This window comes from Haliaeetus albicilla, chromosome Z (assembly GCF_947461875.1).
Source record: "Haliaeetus albicilla chromosome Z, bHalAlb1.1, whole genome shotgun sequence".
NCBI classification, from domain to species: Eukaryota; Metazoa; Chordata; class Aves; order Accipitriformes; family Accipitridae; genus Haliaeetus; species Haliaeetus albicilla.
The window spans coordinates 16,266,929-16,284,919 of NC_091516.1; the positions used below are offsets into that span (position 1 = coordinate 16,266,929).

The window sequence follows — 17,991 nt, forward strand, 5'->3', positions numbered from 1 at the left end:
CTCCACTGGCACCTGGTTTGATATAATTTTTTTAATCTCCTGACTGGAAAGATCTTGTCCTTTGGGACTTCTTGTCCTAAAGGCATGATTAGACTTCATGACCTTGTGTATAGTAGGTTTGTTTGTTGCAGGAATTCAAACAGTAGTGTTTAACAATAAGCTGGAGCAGTACTACTGACAATACTTAATTGGATAAGATAGCTTAAAAAAATCAGTTCACTAACATCTCATCTGGTAGTACGCCAATGAGTTAAAACCGTGTAAGCTTTCTTGATAAAATTCCTTTTTCTTTTCTTCTTTTTTTCCTCCCAAAAAGGCAATGGAATTGCTGACATAATAGATGAAAGGGAATATTTGATGAGTTTTGCTGCTCATACGCTGAAGTAGGCTGCTGATGTGCATGTGACAAAATATTTTTGAGTAATCCTTTTGTCCATGCTTACCAAGAATGTATGAAACTGCAAAATAAATAGTTGTATCATTCATAAATGGGTATTTTTGTGCAAGTTGGGATGTTATCTGCATTGCTGCTAGCTCGATTTGTGTGGACAGATTCAGGAATCAAGGAAGGTCCTACTTCATGCCATATGAGCTGTTACGATGAAGCCTGAACTCTCTTTTATAGCTTCAGTAAAAAATAAGGTGGTGGTTTCTTCTTGAGTAGTTAGCAGTTCTGGAGATACAGCTAGAAGAAGAAACATCTTCCTCTCTTAAGCAAAAAAACCCAAGACCCCAAGCCCAGTTAACCACAGACTTCAGCAAAGCAAGAACGTCCAGTTCCTTTCATGCAACCTGCCGCGAACAGAAAGATGGCTGTGAAATCTATACAATACTAAAACTGTTGTCTTACTGTCTCTACAACCAGACAATGCACACAATGGTTAATGGAGGTACCTGCTTTTTTTTCATTGCTTATACGTTTCTCCTCCTTAGCTTGTAAGTTGCTAGGATCAGAGGCATAGCACTTCATGGAAGCTTTTGAAATTAAACAATGAAAAGGATGGTTGTGGTTTTCAAAAGCAGTACTTTGAGAAACGGGAAAGACCTGGCTTCCTACTGTGGATGAGCAGCTCTTCTAGTGACAGGTTATCTATAATGCACGGTTAAGCTACCAGAAAGCAATTTCATGTGATAGCAAGGACCTACTGTACTAGTGGAGAACTGCATAACATTTTTCTCTGATTTCCCTTCTTTTATACAGGAGATAGAATGCAGTGGAACTGAGAGAGCCCACCTCAATGTGTGTGAAGAGTACATAAGAATTATTTCTTGCCCATCCTGCAGTGGTCTAGACAGCATAGAAAATTGACAAACTGGTGTTTATTTCATGGCTATTTCATGGCATCTTAAGGAGAGCATGGTTTATATTAATCTCTAAGCTAAAATTCTGAAAAGCAAATAGGAGAGAAGCTTCTCTGTCCACCAATTTTCTGTAGGAGCAAAGAGAGTAAGTATACTAGAAAGGCCAAGATGTTAAACATTTCAGCTGGATTTTGGATGTGTAGCGTTCAACAGTGCTGAGGCCCTCAACTCCAAGTAAAGTAGGTAAGAAATGTATACCATTGATCCAGGAAAAAATCAAACATGGGGTATCTCAAATTAGGCTCTCAAAAATTGCTGTGTCCATTTGAATTATATGGGTCTATTAAAATTTTAAAAAGGTTACGTTTTTCTTGTTTCTTTCCACTTTTGAAGCAATGTGATCACAGCCACCTGTCAAAAGGCAGCTTGCACGCTTTGAGGTTCTTGTAGAGCAGTAACACATCTATTAAAACCACAGCCAGTTCATGCACTGAAGAGAGTTTTGAAGGCAGTGACAAACTTTCAACAGACACATGCAAGTGCAGACAAGAAGAAAGGTGGTGTGAAGCACGGTCAACATCTCTAACACTCAAGAGTGTTCTTGTCACCAACACACATGCCAGATCATAGCCATGTATCAGTGATTTGTAACTAAGTGATATTTAAGTTCAAATTACAGGTAGGTAAGTGAGCTTAGCTTTATCTCAGCAATGTAAAGAAAGGATGGGTGTGGTGAGTAAGTTCCATGCAATAAAGTATCTAATTTATTTTTCCCAAAGCAAATGTTTGTTAGTTAATACTGTTCTATTAGTGGTAGATTTCAATGTTCTCTTTCTGAAGTTTCAGACTCATATCTGAGATCTTATTCTGCTGTAGAGCCTTGTGGGTTTTCTCCCCTCAAAATATTTGTATTTGTTTCCATTTTCAACTCTTTTTATTTACTTATGATTTTTGTTAAATCTTTTGCTTCTTCAGCCTTTCTGTACTTCCCCAAGGGCACATAGCCAGCGCTCTTCAAAAACCGTAGGGGTTAACATCCATATTTGAGACCACTCATACTTAACAGCGCTCTAAAGAATGGTGAATCCTGCGGAGTAAACGATAATTATTAGTAGCACAATTTTAGGCCTTCAGTGTTTGACAATCTTCCATTCCTTGCCTCAGACCATGCTGTTTTCCTCTAGGTACCCTCCAGCTCACTGGGAATGGAGAGATAAGCTATGACTGCCTTTCGGCAGGTGAATCCTAGTGTTGTTGCCACCAAGGCATGGATTTAGTAAAAACAGGACAACCTAAAACTGAATTGCCTCTGCTACCCCAGAATTCATCTGCGGAAACCACGTTTGGCTTCTGGTTCCCCTTTCAAATGAAGCCCGAGTTCTGCTTATCTGCAGAAGCCGTGAAATCTGCACCAAGGCTGAGAGAAAAATACCCGTCAGGAAACATCACTTTGTCACACAACCACAAGATACTTAATAAAAATGGCCTTTTTAAAAAGCTGAGCTGTAAGCGCCAGTGAAGACAACAGCAGCGTGGCCTGCTTTGTGCCAAGCTGAGCTGGTATCTGGCGTTGGTACGCGTGAGTTTTCCGTACACGCTCAAGCTGTTCAGGGGCAAGAGGAACGTCTATCCTGGGTGCAGGTGTGTGTTAGCAAAATGTCACCCCGGGTAAAGCACCGGCATCTATTTACGCCTCGCACCTCGCCGTCTCTACCTGCCCGAACAGCTCCATCCGTGTGCCAGCGGGGCCGAAGGAAGGACCCCGGCTATCTCCTCCGCCTGAGGGGCGGTGGGCGCCGCTCTGCCCTGCCCTGCGCAGCCCTGCCCGGGCCTGCCCTGCCCTGCCCTGCCCTGCCCTACCGTGCCCGGCCCTGCCCGCCGGCCGCCTCTTCTCCGGAGGCTGGGGGAGGACGGGCTGCACCGGCGGCGCCCGGGGGCGGCCCGGGGCCCGCCTGGCGCCCCGCGGTGTCCGCCGCTTCCTCGCCCGCCCCCGCAGAGCAGCGCTCGACCCCCTCCCGCCCCCGGCGGGGGTGGTGGGGGTGTCCGACACCCGCACCGCGGCTTCCAAAAGAAAAAAGCGCTGGGGGGGGGTGCGCAAGGAGTTGCGCAGCTCTGCGCGTTCGCGCAGGTACAGGGCGCCTCGCCTCCTCCTTCCCTTCCTGCGCTCGCTTAAACGCTCGCCTTCCCCGCTGCTTCCCTCCGAAATACCCACGGGCGGCTCGGGGGTCGCCTGCGTTAAACGGGGAGGGGCAAGCCCTCCCACGGCCGGGCGCGCTGCCGCCGCGGCGGGCAGCCCGTGGGAGCCAGCGGGGAGAGGCGCAGCGCGCCCGGCTGCCGGGGCTGGGCGCTGCCGTCGGCGGGGCAGACGCCGGCAGCGGTGGGAAGCCAGCTGTGCACGGGGGCAGATCCCTCCCACTCCGGCCGATTTCGGTGAGGAAGGTGCAGTGCGGAAGTTGCCACTGTCAGAAGACCGTCGGGTTTTTTAGCCCGGAGCATGCAATTAAGAAAAATAAAGAAATAAAACCAAGCCGCCCTTCGCGCGTCCAGCCGGCGTCGGTCCTCCTCGGCCCCCGACACCCGCGGCTGCTCTCCCGCATGGCGACTTTACCCGCCGCAGACAGGAGGGCGTTCGCCCTGAAAATCAACAGGTAAGGGGCTTTCCTCGTCCCTCGCAACTCTTCCCCGCCAGCCTTAGCCGGAGAGCCGGCCGAGGCGGGCGATCGGGCTGCGGGAGCGGGGGCGGGACGGCTCCTCCCCGGCAGACCGCCGTGGCGTGGAGCCATCTGCCAGCTCCAGATAGCTGGGCTAGCCCTGCCGCCGCCGCCCGCTGCCGGCCAGCCCTCGGGCGGGTAGCCCCCGCCCGGCTGCTCCGGCGAGCGGCGACCCTGGGGGCATCCGCCGGTCGGTCCTCTGCTGGCGCCGGGAGCTGCCGCTCCAGGGTGCGCTTCTGCAGCGGAGTTCGCTCTGACGCCGCGTAGGCAGACGAAGCCGGCTGGGTGTTCGTGTTCTCTGGCGGGGAGGAAACGTCCAGTCTCACCCCAGGCGCTCGTTCCCCATCAGCTCTGTCCGAGCAAGCCCCGAGCCTGCTGGAGGGGCCGCTGGCTGGCGGCGGGGCGGACGGTTGGGGTGCCTCCTCCGCACCAAGCGGCAGGATGGCCTGGTGCCTAAATCGACGTTCCTAGGAAATGGGGGGGTTTATGTAGGGCATCGATACTGCAATGACGTACATCCCTGGCATTTTTTGTTTTCCTTTTCGCCCTTTCATCTATGAAAAGAAAAAATCCTTCTGATGACTGAAAATAAATCTACCTTCCCCCTTCCCTCCCTAAACCAAATAAATGAGAGTTCAGCTGTTGGATACCATACTTTTGCGACTGAGCTTGCTGTCTGCTAGACTTCGGTGTCTTTTCCCAGGGAAGTGCTGACTCTCAGCTGCTCTGTGCTCTGTGGTGGCAGTAAGAAACCAAGACAATTATTTGCGTATTGTTAGGTTAAAGGAAAACACAGGCCTCCTTTGCAAGTGTCTTGTCATCTGAGACAGAAGCTGGGTTTCCAGGGTGTTAATCTAAGTACAAGGCAACTGAATTTGCTGGCATACGAAAGAGCAGATAGCGTAATGGTAATATAAACTGAGGATACGTCTCTGTGCCAGAGAGAAAAGTATGCAGAGAAACTCCACCTCCTCAGCAATTTATTGGAAGACATGGGGTTTGCAGTCGCAGAGGTTAAAATTAGCTCTGCTGTGATGTGCCTTTCCCATGGCAGAATACGCATCAGTGTACCTTTCTGTATGCTTTGGAAATTAATTTTAAATGTACAGTGGGATATTCACAAGAGTGAGACAACATATTGAGAAGCCATCAGATGAGCAGTTCACTACAGGATCCTGCCACAATTCCGGATCATTTGGAGACTTTCTTGAATAAAGAGCATAACTGGCTGATATTTAGAGGGTTTGGATTATTTTCTTTCTTCCTATTTTTAGGGTCAGCCTTCCGGCAGCTTTTCCCAGCAGTGGTGATGGTCACTGTTCATCTGACTAAAACCTTACAAAGTAGTGGACTCACAACGATTAATCTGGCTTCATTTCACAAAGGCTCGCAAAAGTTTTGCTAGCAAGAATGGTTGTGAAATTAATTTGTTGTTATAATTTTTTATATTTCTTCTTCTTTTGATTCAATAGTGAAATATTCAGTATTTTTGTAGCAAATTAAATGTTCAAATATTTTAATCATCATGTTCTGAATATGATTCCGGTTTAACAATCTGCATGTTTATTTTGCAAGTAAGAATATTCACTTTTACACAGTATAGTAGACATTACGTATATTTGCTACCAGAACATTGTGTTTCCCTTTCTGCAAAAGGAGCAGGTCATTCTTACATGACTAAAGTACAGTTTGTTCTACTGACAGTAGTCATGTATCTTCACAAGAAGTGTTTTTAATGTGGTGTTTTGGGTTTTTTTAAAGGATTTTTCAAAATAAGAGGAATAATAGGTCAGTGTGTTAGCTTCCTTGCCTGTACATAAAAGGCTAATTTACAGCTATAAAGTTTTGTTCCTCTTTCTTCAGAGTTCCTGAGTTTACTTCTTCAAAATGCAACTCTTAGTGAAAGTTGGACGTTACTGGCAAGGCATCATTTACAGGAGTTATTACATTGCCTGCATAATTACTTTCCTTTCACTACAAATTCGCATGCAAGCTCTTCTCTTTCTCACTCCTTCTCTTGCCAGTGGCTCAACTAAGCTGTATACTGTTTTTATGAGGACCAGTAGAATTTTAGGCTCTGCACTGGTTCCTCAGTACAATGACATCAGCTTGTCTCCCTCCTCGTTACGTAAGGTTTACCCTGGGTGTTTGGTGAAGCATGACCACCCGATGAACTATGCTAAACACTGTTCTGTAAAAAAATTAACAATGGTGTGATCTGAAATGTTGTGTTTGTGGTCTTGTCACATTTTAAAGTTAGTGTGAGTTATCGATCATGAGCACTGGAACTGCATGCAGATGCTTCTGGAAGAGCTGTTACATGACAAGCATCACATTTGTTTAAAGCAAGGTCAAACTTTAAAAAACAGGCCTTCGGATGCCTTCAAACTTGTAAGCTGTGTATGCAACCTGCCCACGTAACCATGTCTTCCTACCTCTTTATTCTTCTTTCTACCCATCTGGTGTCTGTTGCCCCAACCTGTTGCTTCCTGCCTGTTTTTTTAATCCTGCAAAGACTTGCACATATGTTTTTAATGCATGTATGTGAGTAGTTCCTTCTGTTTTAATGGGATAACTTTTATGTATAATGATGTTCATCACATATGTAGAAGTGAAGGAGCAAGCCTTTAGTGTCCCTAACGTTAGGCAGCATTCCTACTACTTATGTGTGTATTACCCAGAGCTCAGTTGCTGAATACTGAGCAGGACCTCAGAAAACATCCTCTTGAAATAACTTTTTTTTTATTACATGAGAATTTAAATTCCTGTCCAACTTTATATGTTCTTCAAAATGAAGCCTATACTATCACTTAAAAGTAAGTTGTAACTGTCTTTCCAAATGGCCTCCTGCACTGGACAAAGGAAGGGGAAAAAAACCCTCACTAATGTACAACACTAAGACACCTTTAAGGTGCCCTCCGACAGTGTTAGGTGTCTGTGGTGGTTGGAAGCCAGCATAGGACATGAAAAACCAGATCATCCTTTTTGAGTTGAGCCTAGATAGTAATTAGAAGGTATCTGGATTGTGTGTTGTAAATGTGTCTACTTCCCAATCGCAGTATTTATACCAGAAACCAAGAAAGTTGAAAAATAATTTTGCAAACTGCTGAGAAAAAACAACTCATCATTGCTAAAAGTGTGGGCTCTAACATGTACCAGCTGAGCAGTGTATGTCTGAGAGACCACAAAAGTTGAATTTTAATCAGTTTGCCTCAGTAGTGTGTTAGGATAAACACAGCATTCATGGAAGATATTTTCTATTTTTATTACTTTTATTTAGCTAGTGTTGTTTACTATTTTACCTTCTACATAGATCTTGCAGTAGTAAGTACTTGTTTTGATTTCAACTGAAGAAAACTGTGCTTTAGGCACCTACCTAGGCCCTGGCCACCAGTGCTATACATTGAAAACATTTCAACACATAAATTACAAAACAGAAAACTATCAAGAGCAGCAATACAGCTCCCTAACACATCACTTAAATTTCAGTCATGTGACTCATGAAATTAAAACCACTCCCAATAGACATACTCAACTGTTTCTACAGACAACCAATGCTTGCATTTTACAACTGTTATAAAACATGTTTTTAGCATTTACTTCTGTCATTTCATTTCCTTGTCCCTGAAATTGTCCAGTCGCCAAACAAAATTTTCTTTTCCTCTTCTAGTTTTAATAAGTGTACATAAGGATAAATTGACTTGCATAGATTTATATGTAAAAAAAACCAAGCAACCCACACTACCAATATTAAAGCAAACATTTAGCTAAAGATTGCAAATTTCAAAAAGCCTACGATAAAAGTCAAACCCCTACCTAATTCTCAAATTGTACCATGAATTCTATGTTACATTAATGATGACAATACATTTAAATTATTTCTACCTGAAATGAAAAGGTCTTCTTCAGCCTAATATTGTACAAATCTCAGCCCTGAAAGTTCACAAGAAATTACCCTAAATGGCAAAGGCTGTTACAGAGGGGTCAGGCACAGTGCAAAATAGTTTCAGTGGCAGAACAGGCCATTTCCTATGTGCTCTGATAGCAGATTTCTGTTCAGTGCAACCCCTTTATGGAGTTGAGGCCAGCATCTTTTGATTGAATTTCAGTAAAACCCTTGTTATATGGATATAATAAAATGTTAATTACTTAAAAGCATTGTCCAGACTCCATTGTATAGGCCAAGCTATTTTAATTAATTTTTCTTTTTAATCTTTAAATATATTAAGTAAGCTGCAGGGAGAACCTCAGTCCTTTGTATGTACAATAGATTTATGTAGTAGGTATAAAGATCTAGGGCGTTTTTAAAAAGATGTAAATTCTCACAGTAAGTTTCTTACATAAAGTAATACATTATAAAAGCCTTAATAAAAGTACCAGTCTGCTAATAGTGAAGGCATTTTCCATGTGTTTGCTGCATACCTAAAATGCACGTTCATACTTTATCAACTTTTAAAAGCTGCTTGTAGATACATCCTTCTTATCAAGTACGACCATTGAGCCATAGCCTTATAATATGTAATGTCAGGACAGTGGCAGTACTAAAAATCCTGTGTTTGTTTTTACTGAGTCAGCCTAATTCAAGAGAGTCACAAAGCAGAGAACACTTGATGAAAGGGTTGAATCCTGCTTTACTCTAATGAGTTGCACCCTGGGAATCTATCTAAGTGAGGATAACTCAAGTTAATAAGCCTTTGCAGGTTTATATTCAAGATGGTTTTTTTGAACAATTAAATAATAACCCATTTGAATTAATCTAAAATCCATGCCATAAATATACAGTGCACTATGGCTTTTAAGAGAGGTTAAAAAATTCCAATTTGTAATTGCTATGGGAAAAGACTACTTCTTACATACTACTTGTGTGAAATAGTAGTGTTTTCTTATTTGGTACAGAGAATATTAAACACTAATAACAGATTAAAGATAAAAAAGTAGGATGTATAGAAGTTTCATATGTTACATATAACAGTAACAGTTTATATAGTAAATGGCCAGTTTTCTTAGACTTCCATAAAAATAAATGAGAAGCTGATTTTTTCAATCCTCTGGAGAAGATTACTTGGAGTTGCATGTGCGGGGAGTATAAAGATTGGGTTTACATCTTAGAACCATAGAAAGGTTTGGGTTGGAAGGGACCTTAAGATCACCTAGTTCCAACTCCCCTGCCATGGGCAGGGACACCTTCCGCTAGACCAGGTTGCTCAAAGCCCCGTCCAGCCTGGCCTGGAACATTTCCGGTGATGGAGCATCCACAACTTCTCTGGGCAGCCTGTTCCAGTGTTTCACCACCTCGATTGTACAAAATTTCTTCCTTATATCTAGCCTGAATCTATGTTTTTTTAGCTTAAAACATTACCCCTTGTCCTATCGCTACAGGCCCTACTAAAAAGTCTCTCTCCGTCTTTCTTATAAGGCCCCTTTAAGTTTTGAAAGGCCGCAATAAGGTCTCACCGAAGCCTTCTCTTCTCCCGGCTAACAACCCCAACTCTCTCAGGCTTTCTTCACAGAAGAGGTGCTCTAGCCGTCTGATCATCTTCATGGCCTTCCTCTGGACCTGCTCTAAGAGGTCCATGTCCTTGTTGTACTGGAGGCCCCAGAGCTGGACGCAGTACTCCAGGTGGGGTCTCACCAGAGTGGAGTAGAGGGGCAGAATCACCTCCCTCAACCTTCTGGCTGAGCTTCTTTTGATGCAGCCCAGGATACAGTTGGCTTTCTGGGCTGTGAACACACATTGCTGGCTCACGTCCAATTTTTCATACAAGATCCCCAAGTCTTTCTCCGCAGGACTGCTCTCAATTCCTTCATCCCCAGTCTGTACTGATCTTGGGGGTTGCCCTGACCCAGATGTGGGACCTTGCACTTGTCCTTGTTGAACCTCATGAGGTTCACATGGGCCCACCCCTTAAGCCTGTCAGGGTCCCACTGGATGGCATCCCTTCCCTCAGGTGAAACAACTGCAGAACTCAGCTTGATGTTGTCTGCAAACTAGCTGAGGGTGCACTCAGTCCCACTATCTATGTCATTAATGAAGATATTAAATACTATTGGTCCTTGTACTTACCCTTGAGGAAGACCAGTTGTTACTGGTTTCCATTTGGATATTGAGCTGTTCACTGTAACTCTTTAGATGCGGCCATCCCACTAGTTCCTTAACCAACTAACAGTCTGTCCATCAAATACGTGTATGTCTCTCTAATTTAGAGGTAAGAAAGTTGTGGGGGACCGTACAGAAGTCCAGGTAGATGACATCAGTTGCTCTCCCGTTGTCCACTGATGCAGTCACTCCATTGTAGAAGGCCACTGGATTAGTCAGGCACAACCTGCCCTAGGTGAAGCCATGTTGGCTGTCTTTAATCACCTCCCTGTATTCCATATGCTTCAACAGAACTTCCAGGAGAATCTGTTCCATTATCTTGCTGGGCTCTGAGGTAAGGCTCACTAGTCTTCTTCCTGCATACTAGTTTTCTTTGAGAGCCTTTTAATTTGGCTATAGGAAATACTGGGTTGTCCTTCAGGAAAATCATTTTACCTTTTTCACCTTTCATTAACTTTTATATTCAGTTTTTTCCAGTTTTTCAGCTGAGTTCAACATGTGTTTTTTCCCAATTGCCATTTCCAGTTTACAGGGATAGATTATAAACTGACCAAACTATCTGCTCCTTTCTTTCACAGAATCACAGAATGGTTGAGGTTGGAAGGGATCTCTGGAGGTCATCTTGTCCAGCCCATCTGCTTAAGCAGGGACACCTAGAGCTGGCTGCCCAGTTCAGATGGCTTTTGAAGACCTCCAAAGAGGCAGACTCCACAACTTCTCTGAGCAACCTGTGCTGGGCCTTAGTCACTCTCATAATAAAAAAGTGTTTCAGGTGGAACCTCCTGTGTTTCAGGTTGTGCCCACTGCCTCTGGTCCTGTCGCTGTGGACCACTGAAAAGAGCCTGACTCCGTCTTCTTTATGTTCTCCCTTCAGATATTTGCATACATTGATAAGATGCCTCCTGAGCCTTCCCTTCTCCACGCTGAACAGTCCCAGCTCTCTCAGCTTTTCCTCTTAGGAGAGATGCTCCAATCCCTTCATCACCTTTGTGGCCCCTGGCTGGTCTCTCCTCAGTATGTCCATGTCTCTCTTGTACTGGGAAGCCCAGACTTGCACACAGAACCCATGCATGTCTCACCACTACTGAGCAGAGGGGAAGGATCATTGGCAATACTCTGCCTAGTGCACCTCAGGATAACATCAGCCTTCTTTGCCACCAGGGCACGTTGCTGGCTTACATTCAACTTCGTTGAAGTCATGGTCTCCTAGGACCAACATGGTCCTCTAGGACCTCCAGGTCCTTTTCTGCAAAGCTGCTTTCCAGCTGGGTGGCCCCCTGGCATATATTGGTGCATGGGGATGTTCCAAGTGCAGGGCTTTGCACTTCTCCCTGCTGAACTTCATGAGGTTCCTGTCAGTCGATTTCTCCAGCCCGTTTTGGTCCCTCTGAAGGGCAGCATGACCCTCTGGTACATGAGCCACTGCTACCAGTTCTGTGTCATCAGCAAACTTGCTGAGGGCATGCTCTGCCCCATCATCGAGATCATTAATAAAGATGTTAAACAGGACTGGACCCAGTATTGACCTGGGGTATTCTGCTAGTTAATGGCCTCCAGCTAGACTTCATGCCACGGATCACCACCCTCTGGGCCAGGCTGTTCAGCCAGTTTTCAGTCCAACTCGCTGTCCACTCATCCAGCTAGTACTTCACCAGCTTTAGACATCAGTTCCCTTTGCACATAATGAAGAACACAATCTGCTAAGTGTTACTTCTTCCCAGAAAAAGTCACTCCTGTCTTCCTGACTTACTGCAAGCTGATTTCGACTAGCTTTTTATGGCATCATTGTCTTGGTGTCTTCTGGATTTGTATTCAGCATAGGGAATAGGTTGTACATGGCTCCAAAGCAGGTGCAGAAGAGGGAGAGAAGACAGGGAGCTCTGTTCCTTCATACGGTACTTATAAAGGCTGATCCCCACTTCAGCCTCTGCACATAGGTGCTTTACCTCACATCCCACCACTGTTTAGATTCAAGGCAATCTGAGTGAGCAGAAAAGATAAGGAGGAGTTGAGACCATGGTTTCATCCCTGTTGTATCAGTTATGAGTGCTCACTGCATGTGAATTACTAAACAGCCATTAAATACCTCAGATGGCTCCTTTCTTACGTATATTAACCTGTCTCTTCTTTGGGACATTTTTACAGGTGGTACTCCACTCCAAGGGAGGGATGTAACCTGCGGGAATAACAACCTTTTAAATCTACCACAAAGTCAAGAATATTAAAGCAGGCTAGGGATGGATCCTATCTATTGTAAATAGCTCTAAAGCTAATAGAGGGAACTTCCTAATGCCTGCTAGATTATCTTTTCATCAGCCCTAAAGATAATTCATTTGCCTTTGCTAGGGAGTTTCCAGTGAGCAGTCAAATTAGACTACATCTATGTCAGTGCAGCGCTTCTAAACATGTTTTACAACCACACTTGAGCAAATGACAAATTCAAGTGGTATACAGTTTGACTGGTCACTATGTATAATTCAAACCAGTATCAGCTGATTTGCACCTCACATTCTGGCATTGATAATTGTTGCTTTTAAGCCCAACTATATCAAAGCCTGTCTGCATCCACACAGCCTGTTGAATTATACCTGGGAGCAAGCTGCGCTGTAGACCATGTGGGCTAGAACATAGCTGGAGGCCGTAAGAGAGACAACTGCATGACAAGAGGAACACTGCTATAGTATTTGTTATGGACTAGGCTTAGATTGCAGGCTGTCACGTTTTATATACATACAAAATTAATAAAAAGCAAACAATGCACAAAGCCATGTTTTATCTGTGCAAAACTCTGTGTGTGTCCTTAAGGTGTTTCTAATTCTCTTGGGGAGTGGTGACTCCAAGTGAACATCGCTTCCTTGTCTAGCAGAGGTGGATTGTAAATCAGTTACAGGAGTAAGTTGAGGAAGAAAGCAATATTTATATATATATATATATATATATATAAAAAAATAGATAAAATATATATCAAGATTATGCCATAGGGTATTAATTCATAGTGCTAATAGAGATTCCTGTAAGTATCTGCCCATTTTTCAAAGATAAGATTATTCAGGATGCTCTTAGTAAATTTGACATCCTATTGTCTATCACAAAGATTACAACATTTCCTGCCTAAAATACATCTAACTTTTAGGAAGTAGAAAAGAAAGAGTAAGAAAATGCCCTCTTAACTTTCAGAGGATACTAATGCCTTTGGTTATTCACAGTGATTTAGTTCTGGTTTCTATTGTTTACCTCAGACTTTATGATTACCTCTTCTGGAGTGGTCTGCCTGCTGTACAATCAAGGTGATAGTAGCTACTCAAATAGGGGGCTGATGACAAACACAGGCCCATCCATCCAAATCTCCGTGAAAAATTACAAGTGCAGGAAAGGATAGGCTCCATAATGCAAGTGTACTCTTTATCAGCAAGTAGGCACCTGTAGACACAAAGCCTTTAGAGAACAGTTGGTCAAGCAAGCAGAATACTGTTGTTACTGTTGGGACAACTGTAATTGTTGTAACATTCCCAGATGTTATTGACAACTGTTTTTAGCAGGAAGCTGATCTTTTCATCTGACTGCATACTCAAATAGTGTTTAAAATATAACCATCTATTTTCTATTACAGTTGTTGAAGACTGGTATTGTGCTGTACTTACATACCTGTGCAATCACTGGAATCACACATAATAATCCTTGCTACATGATTAGAGTACTGAGGTTTTTGCTTTGTCTCTGGAAGATGGCTGGTGAGCATGAAATGTACTTTAGGCTCTGGGCAGAAAACCTGCATTTTAAAAACCTTTTTTAAGATCTTATGTCCCTCTTAGACTTAAGACATCTACGTGCATTGCAAAGTCTAGGCTGCAATTTATGATGAGGTTCTTTTTTCGTAGTACAGGAAATGCTAAGCTTACCCAAGAAAAATGTAGCTGCAAATGAGAAACATCTTTATGTCCACCAGGTCCCACATATGAACATCCCTTATTTATCTTTCCAAACAGTTTTCATTTTCAGGCATGAAGTGAAAACCAGCAAGGAAGAAATGTTTAATGTTGTATTTTATACCCTCTACCACTTTTAGGTTTAATGGTCATTAAAAATTATGGTTCATGAGCACACTTCAGCATAGTCATCCTTTCTTCTATACTGACTTGCCTTTTTTTTTTAATTTGATTTGAAAAACACACACCAGACTATACTGTTGTCTGTTAGCAGTAGGAAAAAAGGATAGCCTGTGAAAAGTGCTTACCTGATAACATACTAACACTAAATGCTTGCCATCATGAATGCAGTTACAGAAAAATAGGTCCAGGCCTAGATCAGCTTTTGGGCCAAGTTCATATAAAAAGTCCACAATATTTTTCCTTGCAACCTTTGTAGAATAATACTTGCACATGATGAATCTCACAGTTTCCTGACCTTCAGTAATAATGACCTGGAGACTTTTTATAAAGGAGTCAGCACACCTGGACTCGGTATTAGTATTTTTCCCTAAACTCAAGCAAACTCAATTAGATAAGAGTGTATTTTATTTCAGTTGTCACGTGATCTGAGCTTTACAATCATTATAATAACAAAACCTCATGTTTAGAACATAGAGTAAAAGTTAACCTTTCCCCAAGCTTGAAATTTTCCAGATGAATCGCAAAGTGAAATTCAGTTTCTGACTTAGATATAAAATGTCTTGCAAATGTGTTTCTGAGGGTGCGTGATATAACTTCTATGGAATTTGTACCTGTAGTGTAGCCAGCGTATACAAAAATATATTCTTTTTAACAACGCGGTTGTTAACATATGCCAAATTCTGTGGACATTCTTATTTTAAAAGTGTGAGTGGGATATCCAGGTTTCAATTGTATTTTAGTTACTGCTCTGGCTCCCACTGAAGTTGAATCTGAATTCTCTGTTCTAAAAATGGCAGTACCTCTTCATGTACTTGAAATTGGGCCTTTTTTTTCTTTTTTTTTAGGTATAATGCCCTAATAAAAGATCCTGCTTTTTCTAGTTAAACTTACAGTTCTAAAGAAAAAAATGTTATTTGAAGAAGTAACTGGAAAAAACGCAACTCATGGTTTTCCTGTCACAGAAAGGTCACACTGAAGCTCCACAAATCTGTGGTCTTAGGAAATGAGGGACCAAAAATATTAACACAAATTATTTTTCCAGTTCTGTGCCATTTGCATTTTCTCATCTTCTGGCTTTTGAAGTACGCACAGTATTAAAAACCCATCTGTGAATATATTGTAAATTTCTTTGAAGAGGTCAGTCATGAAAGAGACAAAATACACATTTTTTTCCTTGTTGATAAAAATACCAACCCTGACCCTGATAAAAATAAAAAAACCCTGTAGAAGCAAAAAGAAAAAATTCCCTAGAATAACATTTTCATGCTCTTTATTATTATTCTTAATGTCAGACTTTTTCACTTATTATAAATAATTGTTTATTAGGAAGAAAGTGAAAATAACGTACATGCATTATTAAATGGTATGGGTTTTACAAAATTGTTAGGACTATGGTAGTATTTTCTTAGTGAAGTCCTTGTGAAGCTCTGATAATATGTGTGAGCTGGAAGATAAAACTTTGCATTTGTTTCATAATTACCCTATTGTGAATTGGTAGGATAGTGCAGGCAAAACAACAATCTAAAAGCACAAACTGGTATCTTTCTATTACATTTCAAGTCAAAGTAGAAAAGGAAGATGGCATGTATGATCACTAATGCTTTTGAAATCGCCCTTGTTGTTGTAGAGAATCTAAGATTTTGGAAGACATTTAAACATTTTAGCAAGGAACAAGGGGAAAAAAAAAAAAAAGAGGTAGGCCCTAACTATAAAGTTCTGCCCTGGAATATAGACCTGTAGAGACTTCTGGAGACTTGGCACACTTGTTAGAAAGCTTTTCTTCAGCCATCTCAGCTGAAAAGAACATTTAATGAAGCACCAGTGTAAGCTTTAGCACTTCAAGCAGAGAGAGCTCTGAGCCAACCACAGAAAATTATCCTTAGATAAATTGAGGTTAATCCCTTCAGTATGAAAGATTTGTGTATATATTGCTGTATGCTGATAGATTTTAAGCTAATGGGGTCAACGAAAGAATTGTGTTGTTTTCACACAAATTTATCTTCTATTAGCATCGTTAATTAGCATCATGTGAAATATTAATGTGTATTGCATATATAAACTATCATGATTAGTTTAAGTCTATAATGGGATGACAGATAAGATTGATTTATACTCTGCTTTCTAGGAGGTACCACTAAACTATCATATGAAACATTACACCTAAAACCACTTTCATTGCAAGAGCCAACCAGTCAACAATGGATGCACAATGTCTTTTCAAATGTTATATCGTAGCTTTTCCATATAAATCGTAGAGCACAGTGATTAAAAAGCACATAAAAGCAGACTCATCAGGACCAAATCCTAAGTCTTCATTTTCTTTGCGTGGCACGAAAATATGGTTGTCCTTTTCCTCTGCTGCCAGGATTAGAAAATTCGTTTTTATGTTTGCTTTTATCTCTTCCTGAGGGAGAAACAGCAAAACTGAGTGGCAGTGAAAAACCTTCACTGAATGAATGGCATACATGACCTGGGACAAAAATAAAAATTGACCTCTTGCTTGTTTTATTTTGTAACAAGATGCCAGCATAATGAAGTCGACAATTTCCTCTCCTAGACTTCTTCCTTTGTTCCTGCACCATCCCCTTTGAGAAGACTGTGGTTAAATTTCAGTGGTCTCAGATAGGATCTTTATTGCCTTAGCTGATACAGAGACTTAATGTGGTGGACCCCAAAGTAGGGGTGTGCCAGAGGGTGTACAGCCTACCTGAGCCATCAAGGAAATAGCAGCCAGTTGAGATCGACCATGGCTGTAAACAGTGACTAACAAAGCAGAGCTCTGGTGCCTTAAGGACTAATTAGAAACTTAGAAGAAAAACAGGCAGTTCCACTGGCAGTAAGAAAAGGACTTCTAAGCAAGATTCCCATATTTGCTAGTTAAAGACGTGGATTGTTGCACAAAACTTTGTGTGTCTTTGTGTGGAGGAGTGAAGGAGAGGGCTAGGTAATTATTACCTTTTTCTCTTCCATAGTTTTTTGTTGCTTGTTTTTAGTTGTAGAGAAGTTTCATGTTAGGCTCAGAAAAAGAACAAAAGCTACTTGAGAATTTTCTATGTCAGTGTCACATGAAGGGGATTACTCCTCAGGGTAGTCAAGACTGAATATTTTACCTGTTAAGCACAAGTTTTCACTATTTTACCTTATGATTCCGCCATCTGTATACATTTAAATGTGAAGGTTTCTCTGTCCCTGGGGATAGTTCTTACAGCCTCTTTTTATTTCATTTTTTCATCTTTCCTTGCTATCTAATTGTGTATGCAGCTCTTGCAGATGACAACTCGCTGTTCCTCAGAGTCTGCTGGAAGGGATTCTAAGGGAGGATTACTCTTCCTGCCTCTGTCTAGAAGGTAACTTCTAATAGTAGGTAACTTCGGACAACTTGATCCATTAGGCGTGTGAAGCATGTTTTTAAAATCAGTTTTTTTCTTATGAAGTTTCTGGTTTCCAGTTAATAGGTGATCTTTAAAGCTGTTGTCTTTGTGTTTTCTTTTATTTCTAAATTGTTGCTCTGTTTTTAAGTTTTCTTATTATCTACATACTACCAAAATACTCATTGTGCCTGCTTTAAACTACATATTTCAAAGAACTATATTGTTGAGCATAATTTACAGTGAAACTACAGTGAACCAGCTTTATGCGTTATGACCATTCATATAATTTTAATTATAGAACCCAACAGTGTTCAGGCACAGATCTAACATATTTTAGAGAAGGAAAATAAATGGCTATTTATCTTCCTTTCATGATACCTCATCTAGGCCCAACCAGTAAC

The 17,991-nt window shown here is 41.9% G+C and overlaps 1 protein-coding gene across 1 annotated transcript in view; it reads left to right on the forward strand.

The window, feature by feature from the left end:
- Positions 1-3,421: 3,421 nt before the first annotated feature.
- DOCK8 (dedicator of cytokinesis 8) overlaps positions 3,422-17,991 on the forward strand; it is a 95,897-nt gene continuing 81,327 nt past the window's right edge. Inside the window, exon 1 of the mRNA XM_069776337.1 lies at positions 3,422-3,950. Within this exon, the coding sequence (XP_069632438.1) occupies positions 3,898-3,950 (53 nt within the window). The 5' untranslated portion in view covers positions 3,422-3,897. The remainder of the gene's footprint in view (positions 3,951-17,991) is intronic.